The sequence below is a fragment of the Dendrobates tinctorius genome, unplaced genomic scaffold (genome assembly GCF_039654945.1).
Source record: "Dendrobates tinctorius isolate UK_male_01 unplaced genomic scaffold, ASM3965494v1 ptg000084l, whole genome shotgun sequence".
NCBI classification, from domain to species: Eukaryota; Metazoa; Chordata; class Amphibia; order Anura; family Dendrobatidae; genus Dendrobates; species Dendrobates tinctorius.
In genome coordinates this window covers 18,114,330-18,126,406 of record NW_027361752.1, presented here as the reverse complement: position 1 = coordinate 18,126,406, position 12,077 = coordinate 18,114,330, and the positions used below count along the sequence as shown (strand labels likewise).

The window sequence follows — 12,077 nt, the reverse complement described above, 5'->3', positions numbered from 1 at the left end:
GACAATACAGGGGAAACACCACTTAGCTTTGCTCTGTTGCGTGTGCTCCTAGCAACAGAGCCCTCCACCTGAGTGCATCTTCTCCTCCACCTGGATCCATCACCATAACAGGACCCTTCACCTTAGTGCAGCCTTGGAGCAGAGTCCAACACCAGTTGCAGCTGCTTAGAACCAGAGTCCCAAGGATGAGTTCAGCTGCTGACACGAAGTCGAGCATGCTTGAGTCCAGCTCAGCGGCCAAGTCCCACATGGTGAGTGCCACTCTCCATAGTCGCCACTCCACCAGCCCATGCAGACACTTCCCGCTGACACCATCACTGCGACTCCACCACGCCATGCCAGCCCTTCGTCCAGACACCAAAGCTGAAACACATCCCCCCTGGCTAAGCTGCGCAGGACTCCTCACCAGCTCCATCCTTCCTCCAGGCTCTCCAAAAACAGAGTGAACACAAACTCACAATATCACAGGCAGTGATTGCACACCTCTAGCACACCTTTATAGGGTGTAACACCTGATACATGATTAAGTGCACAAAACCTAAAGTGCAATATCAAAACCACCACCGGGGACAGTCAAGACACCTTGGAACTTTCCAAAGTAAAAAAAGTTCACCCAGTGATTTAAAACTGTCAGATCACTTCAGATCATGACAGTACCCCCTCCTTAATGAGGGGCCTCTGGACCCTCAAGACCACCCCTCATTAGGGAAACACCTACAGCGGGGACGCCCAGACCCTGAGTTCACCCCACCATTACCTGACACTTCAGGTTTATGACAAACGCACCGCAGGTATTGGTAATAAAGTTCATTTTGGAGGCACCACTCATCTCCACAGCGCCGACCTGGGGAACGAGATTATGTATGTGTATGTATGCTAAGAGCTGATCAGACTCCACAACACATTTCCAAGATGTTTTTTGGTGGGACCCATACATGCTCGTTCACACACAGGTCCGGACCTGAACGTTTATTGCACACATACATTTGTCATTTTTTTTTTGGTGAACTCACTCTGGACTTGACAACAAAGGCGTCCCCCTGTGTTACCACACTCACACCCCCACTATTCACCAAGGGATCACCACCCTCCAACCCTCTTCACCATGAGGTCTGCGCCCCCCAGGGTTGGTTTAATGGCGAGGGTTGAGATCTGTCCCTACTCCCCCGCAGCACACCAGCTGCTCACACCAGGAGGAGAAGGAACGCATATGGAGGAAATATACACTCACTGGCCGCCTCCACACGGCCAGGAGGGGCGGCTTCTACGGTGGTATTTGAAGATTTGGCGTAAACCCCGCGGACTCTACATCAGTCTGCTCATCACTGGAACGCACCCCTTCACCTCGGGGAACACCAAGCAGCTCCGTGGGGCACCATTCCTCCCACCTGCCTGGGTACGCCCACGTGCATGAGCAAGTCCCGCTCCCCAGCAGCGACTCCAGGGGCTTTTGCCAGACCCGCAATTTGCCAAAGCCGCCATTTTTTTTTTTTCTCTGGTTATCTGAGCAGAGGCCCCAGACCGTGATAACTGCTGCTGCAGCGGCTCTAAACACCTTGCCGCTCCCCACTCACCTCAGTGAGGCCCGGCAGCAATAACTCAGCGGTCTCCACATGGCCAAAGCGCACCAGAAAAAAAAACTGTATGGCCTGTGATAAAGTCATGGTCACGTGTGTCAGGACGCAGATGATGCCGAAAGGCGAACCCATAACACACGTGACCCTGGATACACCGCCTCCAGTGGGGCGCATTTAAATAATAAAAACGTGCAGGTGGATACGCCGCCTCCACCTGGCGAATTTAGGTATTACACGTTATACACACAATATCTGGAAACACCGCCTCCAGTAAGGCGCATTTAAATAATAAAGGGGGGAACCTGGGTAACTTTAACAATGGTGGGCCCTGCAATAGGGAAAAGGGAATTGGAGACCTCCTGAGCTCCCCTGAGCCAGTGTCCCTGCACTCCTAACGTTCCCTATGCCAGTTTCGCACCGGGCGCCGCACGCGTACCTCAACGCCCTAGCTCGCCCTGACCCTAAACCCTCACTAGGGAATAGGTCGGTGCGGAAACTAATCCCACCACTGCACTAATAACACACATGAGGAAAGAGACAATACAGGGGAAACACCACTTAGCTTTGCTCTGTTGTGTGCGCTCCTAGCAACAGAGCCCTCCACCTGAGTGCATCTTCTCCTCCACCTGGATCCATCACCATAACAGGACCCTTCACCTTAGTGCAGCCTTGGAGCAGAGTCCAACACCAGTTGCAGCTGCTTAGAACCAGAGTCCCAAGGATGAGTTCAGCTGCTGACACGAAGTCGAGCATGCTTGAGTCCAGCTCAGCGGCCAAGTCCCACATGGTGAGTGCCACTCTCCATAGTCGCCACTCCACCAGCCCATGCAGACACTTCCCGCTGACACCTTCACTGCGACTCCACCACGCCATGCCAGCCCTTCGTCCAGACACCATAGCTGAAACACATCCCCCCTGGCTAAGCTGCGCAGGACTCCTCACCAGCTCCATCCTTCCTCCAGGCTCTCCAAAAACAGAGTGAACACAAACTCACAATATCACAGGCAGTGATTGCACACATCTAGCACACCTTTATAGGGTGTAACACCTGATACATGATTAAGTGCACAAAACCTAAAGTGCAATATCAAAACCACCACCGGGGACAGTCAAGACACCTTGGAACTTTCCAAAGAAAAAAAAAGTTCACCCAGTGATTTAAAACTGTCAGATCACTTCAGATCATGACAACCCCACTTCTTACCCTGAGACATAAAAAAGCCAGGCTGGAGTTTGCCAAAACTTACCTGAAAAAGCCTAAAACATTTTGGAAGAATGTTCTCTGGTCAGATGAGACAAAAGTAGAGCTTTTTGGGCAAAGGCATCAACATAGAGTTTACAGGAGAAAAAAGAGGCATTCAAAGAAAAGAACACGGTCCCTACAGTCAAACATGGCAGAGGTTCCCTGATGTTATCTTAATACCCAGTCTAAGAAGACCAGTCACCAGCTGCCTGCTTTAGCTTGGCTGGTTGTCAAAAATGGGTGTGACTGCATTCTGTTTTTTTTTTTTTAAATCATTTATTTAAATAATTAAAGAAAACGGCGTGGGACCCCTCTATTTTTGATAACCAGCCAAGAAAATGCTGACAGCTAAGGGCAGCAGCCCGCAGCTGTCAGTTTCGCCTGCGCTGATTAGCAAAAATAGAGGGACCGCATGTCATTTTTTAATTTTATTTATTACACAGGCGTCGGCTGATGAGTACTATCATCACTGCATGCCAGCTCTCGCTGCTATCAACAAGAAGAGGCGTACAATGATGAGAGCAGTACTTTCATCAGCCGACACCTGTGACAGTTGTAACCTTTTTACCACTTGTCACAGCTGCTGTCTCACACACCATCATCTGTATGACAGCATGGCAACCAAAGAGCTATGACCGGCGATAATGAACTTACTGCCGATCAGAACCGTTGTTTCTCATTCAGTCACACAGATGACAGCGTGGGAAACAGCAAATGTTCGCCCCCCCCCCATTTATTTGAATGGGGTCCGGGATAGGGTTCGATTTCTGGTACCCAAAGAGAACTTTCTAAAAATGTTTGGCCAAACCCGCCGTATCCAAACATCCATGGGTTCACCCATCACTATTCAATTCCCATCAAATAAATTCAGTGCAAAAGTAATTTCCGCATAGAGTGTGCTAAATTCAAGTTTTGGCAGATTCGCTCATCACTAGTCAACAAGAATAAGGAACAAGTTCTAATCTGATATTTCAGAATATTTGGTAATATCGTTGCACAGAGCAGATAAAGTTAAATCTGGTTTAATGGGCTTTTTACATTGAGATGATTGAGATTAAGGTATAATAATATTGTGTCGCCTTCGATTTTGTGCTTAGCATGTTGCGCTTTCTCTGCTGCCATAAGGATCAATGACCTCTATGGTAATAGACCCTGCAGTTTTTAGCGTAATCAGGTCATCCGGCAGCAAAGTAATCCACAATAAAATGCTCCAATCATCCAATAAAACCTGCAATCCTACAAAATAGCACGCATTCCACGTTCACTTCGGAACTGTAGAACTGTAATTTCCCTAAGTACAGTAACGCTACACATGAAATGGCGTGTCTCCGGCTACGACATATACTGTAATAAATGTCCCAGGATTCCCCAAACCTGCACATATTTTAATTAAAATGATTGAGACACTACAAATCAGTCACTTGTCCTTGATCAGCAGAACAGAATAATGCCGTTCCTAATTCTAGAACAGATGGCATAAGCGGGGAAAAAAGCCCAGTATTAGATTTTGCTGCTTCCTAAGCATATGGATTAACATCTTGTTACACTGATTTAGTATAATCAAAAATAGTTATCAACAAACAGCCGAGTTACACATAGTTCGATGTCGTTGCATCAAGTTTGGACTGAAATATAGTTGGGGAGAGAAAAAAATATTGCACCAAAATAGGGAATATACACCCCCCCCCCCCACCCAAGGAAGAATTACTTCTATTCTCCAGAAAAATTCTTGCTACTTTTTCACCTAATTCTGGCAAGAAAGTCACATTGCTCATTCAATGTAAATGCTGATTGATGGACTGTCTCTTTAAATTTGGTAAGAAGTCCTACGCAGTGAGGAGTCCATTTGTTACCAAGACAGGATAAATTATATTAAGATGCCATACAATTTGTCAAACCACAAGGAAATACATAAAATGAATAGCAGTCTCGCACAGCGATACATTTAAATGTGTCCGGGGTGTCTGTTTCTGCTTCTCAAAGAAATTTAAAACCAAATTTCAAATACAATTATTGGTAATTTGAAGATACACAAGTCTTAAAGGGAAGCTGTCACTAAGTTTATGCTTCTCAGTATGGGAAAAATAAAGGCAGAGACACAGATTCCAGCAATGCATCACTTACTGGGCTTCTTGCTGTAGATTGATACAATTACTATTTTAACTGCAGCTCTGCTAGTCCCCTCAGTGATGAGCTCTATCTACCCTGTCCCTGCTATTGATTGCCAGCTTTCTCTTTAACAACTCATAGGCAGAAAGCTGTCAATCAATGGTGGGGGGGCAGGTTTGCACTGAACGTATGAATAAGAAAGACTAAAACAGTAATTTATCAAAACTACAAAAAAATAGCACAGTAAGTGCCATACTTCTGGAATTGGGGTCCCTTTCCCTACTTTATGCTATTGTCAGAAACCTGGTGCCAAATTCTCTTTAATAGGAAAATAAGTCTAAGATGAGACACAGTATCCGGCCCGTGGGCCACTAAACAATGTCTTGGGTTTTTGTTTTTTTTCACCCTGTACATTGATTATAACTGGCAAATGCAACAGCAGTCATGACAGCAGTGACCTACCATTCATAGCAGCAGCCCAAGCGACCACTATGGGGCCCATGAGTTGGGGCCTCCCTCTCCTCCCTCCTGTAATCACAATTTCAGCAGTATGTGCATCCCCAGGACATGGATATCATTGAATAGAGTGGTTGATCTTGGAGCCAAAGGCTCCCTGTTTTTTGTGTGTTTTTTTATAATGTCAGTAATTATGGGGGCAGTTACAATGAATGGGAAGCTGGGGGGGCAATCATACCAAATGGAGGGCTTGTGACGGTCAATTATACTGAATGGGGGGGCAATCATACTGAATGGGGGACCAATTGAGGCCAATCATATTGTATTGAAGGCTTGTGGAAGCCATGAAAACTGAATGGAAAGCTTGTATCGGACAATCATACTGACTGGGGAGCCAGTTGGGGCCAATCATACTGAACAAGGGGCAATCATTCAAAATGATTTGCTTTTGCAAGCCATTCATACTGAATGGAGGGCTTGTAGGGGCCAATAAAACTTAATTGGAGGCTGTTGGGGGCAATTATACTGAATGGAAGACTTTTGGAAGCCAATCCTAATGAATGGAGGGCTTGTAGGGGCCAGTCATACAGAATGGGGGGGCGATGGAGGCCAATCATACTGAAAGGAGGGCTAGTGGGGTCAATCATTCTGAATGAAAGACTGGGAGTCAATCTTACTGAATGGAGGGCTTGTATTAGCCAATCAAACTGAATTGGAGGCTAGTGAAGAGCAATCATACTGAATGGGGGCTGGTGGGGGCAATCAAACAGTACAGAAGGCTTGTGGAAGCCAATCATACTGAATGGAGGTCTTTTAGGGGTCTGGAGGCTGGTGGGGCCTATCATACAAAATGGGGGCCGGTGAAGGCCATCCAAACTAAATGGGGAGCTGGTTGATGCCAATAAAACTGACTGGGGTGGGGGGCAATTAGAACATTTGCTATGGTGGAATGATTTCTATATCATCTGCCAATCAAATGACATCACTTCCTTTCACAGAGACTCTTATGGCAGACCGAACTGTAGTAGTCATGGACAATAATTCACATACACACAATAATTCAGATGTGGACCAGGGGTAGAACAAGGCACAAAGTGATCATTAGTGAACTTATTATTTTAAAAGGTTCCTTATAATGAGTTTATTTGCATTTGGAAGTGGCCTCAAAGGGTTTCCCCATATCAGCAAGTTATTGCCTATCCTCTTCTGGGAATCTGACTGGTCACAAGAATGGGACTAGGAGGAGCCTTTTTGAATGGAGTGAGGGAGGTGGATGCACCTTACCGCTCGATTAATTCTTTATCAGACAGCTAATGATAGCCGAGTGCAGGAACTCTGGCAGTGCTAAAAGCAATGAATGGAGCAGTGGCCTTCATTGCAAATGGGGCACTTTAAAGCCCCATCCGTTCTTGAGGAAGAAAATAGGTAATAAGTTGAAACAACATATTTCATGTTGACATTTTAAAGTTTGCTGTGGGATATTGCATTGTATCCTGTTGCTTGTATTGATAAATTTATTCTTTATAAAAATTCCATTACTATAAAAAAAACAAGGAACCCTCCACACTTCTCACCGTAATTCGTTCATCTTTATCATCTATCGGGGTCCCATCCTTTTTCCACGATATCGTGGGCTCTGGGTGACCTCGGGGTGGTTGGCATTCCATCACAGCAGGTTCTCCAACTGCCACCATGACATCTGAAGGGTTTTGTCTGAAGTCATCTCTAAGAACTGTGAAAAAAAGATAAATATGATCATGTTAATGAAGTAATAAATAAATACATTATACCTTTCATCCGAGAAGCTGAAAAGAAACTATTGGTGATATTGGGATCCTAAAGGGTGTCTGATACTCACTATGATAATTAAACACTGTACTTTTAAAGGAAAGACCACCAGTAAGAAAACCTTCTAAACAGATCCCATATTTGTATATCTGTACATATCCTCATTTTCTCTGATTTTTCGTATCATCCTCAAACTTTATACCTGCAGCAAAAAACTACGGTAGTTCGTAAATCTGTATTTAGAACCTCGTAAAAAATGGAACTTGTAAATGGAGAATTAAAATTTTATTGCAGTCTCTAATTAGAGACATTGGTGGTCTGCATGAAAGGAGTACAATAATAGATCATGGAACAGGAAAAGTAGAGTATGGTCATGACTACTGTACATAAAGGTCACCACGTGCTACGACCTTTCTTTTCCTAACTGAGATCAATGGCATCTACACGAGCCATTACCTTTCCAATATTGAATATACCTCTGGATGACTCAATAATCAACATTCAGGTCTTGGATCTCTGGGTGGCTCAGAGTTGACCTCCATGAAATTTGTAAGTGCTGTCCATATTTACCCAGATTATTCTCATCTAAACTATTCTCAGGTCTCAAAAAAGGAACTAAGTGATCCGTTAGGTCCCATTCGGTGATGAAACTGTGGACAATGCATTGCAAATAATTGGTACTGTAACGAGTTAATATTTAAACTAAAGATGTAAATACTGATGGTTTATATGATAATCTGCACCCCAAGATCACCTTGAAGCAAAACACAGAATGGATCTTTCTAGAACTGCTTAATTAGAACACTGATAAAATTATTCCAAACATGCATCCAAGATATATTATACAGAAAATACTGAAGTCAACAGCCGCTGCCAAAATATGCTCAGGTTGTGCTTCATATTTCATTCCTCGAAATTGCTGACAACTTCCGTTGTGTTATTCATTAATTAACTTCTAATACAGAAGAATTTGGGAGCAATCCTGCAGCTTAATGAAGAGACTGAGAACTTGGAAAACCTACCTGAGCAAAAAACTTCACTGCATGCCATTAGCAAGAGAGCTGAGATCGCAGTTACCGCTACAGCCGTAATAAGCGTTATTATGCCCATTAAATGCATAGCTTCAAGTACAGAAAACAAAATACTCCTTAGCGACTTTAAAGAAAAAAAAAAGTTCACTCTAGAAAGTGTCCTACTTTGCAAAAATAGATATATATCAAACAAAAATATCGTGAAATTCCTAAGGGTAAAATCGGCATAATTTCTACATGAAATTCTCATGTAAGTCTGCATCAAAATCAACATGTAAAAAATGTAAACACAAGTTTACGGAAGGGTCATATCCGTCCCTCCTCCTCCCTTGCAGCTGCTGGATTTTTCTTTGCAAAAAAGAAAGATGGTGGTCTCCGTCCTTGCCTTGATTTCCAAGAACTGAACAAAATGACGGTTAAGAAAACTTACCCAAATCCACTCATCCCCAAACTATTTCTCGTATAATCAGCTTATGGGAGATAAATGGTTTTCTAAACTTGACCTTCGAAGGGGCTTATAATTTAATAGTGCATCAAACCGCATGGAAACCAGCGTTTTTAACATCCGAGGGTCTATTCGAAAATCATGCCATGCCATTATGTCATGATAGTTTGGTTATCCAATACCCCTGCTGTATTTCAAAACTTTATGAATATTTTTTTGAATTGCATTGGGAGATTTGTTGTGATTGATATTGATATTCTCTTAATTTTTCCACCTGATTTGGATTCTTACTTAGAACATGTCCGTGTAATATTACAAAGGTTGAGGGAGAATTCTTTGTTTGCTAAATCTGAGAAATGTATTTTGTGTTCAGGAAATTTCATTCTTGGGGTTCATTTTATTTGGCTGGTGGATTTAAAATGGACCTTGGGGAAGTGCAAGCCATAACAGATTGGGTCCAATCTAGTGACATGAAAGCATTGCAATGTTTTCTAGGATTCATCAACAATTATAGGAAATTCATTCGAAAGGATACAAACCAGAGGAGAGGTCCTGGGTTCCAGCCCGAGCTGTGACAAACCGATCGCTTGGTCAGGGCCTTCCATTTTAGGTTTCCTGGGAAACCTGGGGATCTGGTGGCCACTCACTTGAAGAAGAGGTATTGTAATGATTCCACCAAGCTGAGAGTGACAGCTCAGCCGCTTTATAGGTTAGGGGCATGCTGAGCTGTCAGAAGTGTGTTAGTTCCATGATCTGAGATTGTATATTCTGATATTTTTTTGCCCAACTTTGGATTAGCCCTTGACTACTCTTTTGCCTTACCCCTTTTATCTTTTTGACTGCAGTTACCAGACTTTCTCTTGACCATATGTTTATCTTATCTCTTTGGCGTACCCTCCTGACTTTTGACCTCGGACCCCTCACGACTTTTCCATGAGCAGTGACTCAGCGTCACACTGGTGATCCTAAATCTCCTGACAAGATCCATCCCAAAAAAAAAAAATCATGTTTCGATTACATTTTCTGCAGTTTTCAAGTTCGTATCATTTATTTTTGCAGGAGAAAGTCTATTTAAATGATGGCGGAACATTTGCCCTACTTTTATTTATACTATGAAAATCACTTTAACTAACTGGAAAAAAAACAAACTGAGGTTTGGATCATCCGGGGCAGCTATTTAAATTTTAGGCTTAGGGAGAATCTAAAGTACAGAGTAGAGAACAAGAAAGGCACAAGCATATTTATATATGAATGAAGCCTACAATGAAATGTCAAAAGCACATTAAAAAAGAAAAATGGAATTCATAATCTTAGCCTAGTATTCCAAGCTAAAGAAAGAAAATAACTACTGTATCTACATATAGAATCAAAACTCACTTAATGACTGTCTGTTGTCTCACAAAAAGAAAATGCCAATTTGCCTTGGAGACACATACTCCTAACCAGAAACAAATGTATTCAATTATCTGTACAGACTTCGCTCCTGCAGGAAGCACGCTGCCGTTTTGATTCACATTATTATACTTGTTTGACATGCAGCAAGCAGGCACATTTATAAAAGTAGCCTGATAGAAAAAAGTCAAGCAAGACAACAGGAAATGTGCGGTTGAAAATATAAATTAACTCCTATTTTTAAGTTTTCTTTTTTTTTTTTTTTTGCAAACAGCGAGAGCAATTCTCCATTGTCTTCCATGGAAGTTACTTTATAAAGTAGGTACAAAGAACTTTGACCCCAATTCATCAAAGCGATTATGTAAATTTCTTTTAAAAGTCACAAAAAGAACAGATGCTCAAAAATTTTATGACTTTTGATGTTTCTACCAGCTCTGTTAAAATGGAAGAGACGGGAGAGGCCGGGTAGGGTGTTGGGGGGACTGACGTCATAACTCGTCTAATTCGAGACAAAATGGCATACCTTACACCACAAATCTTACACCACTTAATGATTGGACTAAGATTTCTGGAGAGGCGCACTTGTTAGGCGCCTATGATGAATCAGAAGAGTTTGACTCCTCCACGGCCCCTCATCAAGACCGGCAATCAAGCTGCCAGTCTTGATGAATCGAAGGCCTTTGAGTTGTAAGCAATGCTTATTTTAGCATAAACAGGCTGCCAAACATTGTATTATCAAAACGTTTGTTCGTAGGGTGAAATGATCTTTTTCCTTTTACAAAAGAACATTGTTCTCTGCAGCTTATTGTCCTGGGTAAATAAGATCTGCGTTACTGGGACTAAGCGATTTATCATAGATTTTTCTATGAACATCGGAAGCATGGTCTACCTGCCAACAGAAGATTGGCAAACATGATCAGCTAGACATAAAACAGTGTAATAAACCCCTAAACACATTCAATAACACATAAAATGACTCTGATTCATCAATTTCTTTTATAGGAAAAGGGACGGGTTGTCTCATTAGTGGCATTGCTAGAACATGCTATTATGGTGTGATTGGTGGAGGTCCGACTGCTGTGACCTCTGCCTATTGCTACAATAAAGCAGTATTGACTTATGAGTCGATCTAGTGACCTCCGAAAACATCCAAATGGTGTCATTAAGAGATAACGTGACACAGAGCTTTCCAAGTTCTGCTGACACTTCTAGTAATCAGTGGAAGTCATAGAGGTCTGACCTGGACCAAACCGACATGGATCTGTCACATCCAATGTCCGTCATGAGACAACCCCTTTAGGGTATATTGTAAGGTTAATTAAAAAGAAATGCGATTCCTGGAAGTATGGCTATTTGGGCACTTATGATCCACTACGGTCTATGAAAGACAGAAAAATAGTAAAAAATGCTCCATCAGCTGATTAATGCATCTATGTAGACCTCAATGAACAGGACTGTAAGCGATCGGACGACACGGAGCTGATGTAGTGCACTGCTAAATGGCTCACTACATCGGATTTATTTCTCCAAATGAAGGCAAAATTCGAAAAATGCCAACATCAATGGCACTTCATAAAAACAGCAAATTTAAAAACGTAATAATGTTTCCATATGCCAATGTGAAGAAAGTAGCATCACATTTCCTGCAGTAAACAATATCTTGTACTTTCATTCCTACACTCTTTTCATTTTAAAATAAAAAATAAAACCAGGATGTCGAGTTTTAGATGTGACCCTTCGGGAGCTTTATAAACTTGTTTGTTCGTCGCTATAGCAACAAAGCTCCAAACCAAGAGTGCAACATGTTCATAAACAATCAATAAACAAAATACTTCACGGCATCCTCTATAATTCAGAAACCGGAAAAACAATGCAACATTATTATGCAACAATTTTTTACATTTCTTCTCCTGTCCAGTGCAAATCGGATAAAGCAAAAATGAACCTCTCTGTCCTCGCCCAACAAGCTCCATAGCAGGCGCCTTGGAGAACAAATGAAGAGACTCTAGTACAGTCTTATTGTGGCCGGCGATCTG

General features: G+C 42.5%; 1 protein-coding gene across 4 annotated transcripts in view; it reads right to left on the bottom strand.

Moving 5' to 3' along the window:
- ROBO1 (roundabout guidance receptor 1) overlaps window positions 1-12,077 on the bottom strand; it is a 1,387,368-nt gene that overhangs the window by 180,148 nt on the left and 1,195,143 nt on the right. For all 4 annotated transcript variants that reach the window (XM_073584451.1, XM_073584454.1, XM_073584452.1 and 1 more), the window contains one exon: window positions 6,960-7,117. In XM_073584451.1, coding sequence (XP_073440552.1) covers window positions 6,960-7,117 — 158 coding nt within the window. The remainder of the gene's footprint in view (window positions 1-6,959; window positions 7,118-12,077) is intronic.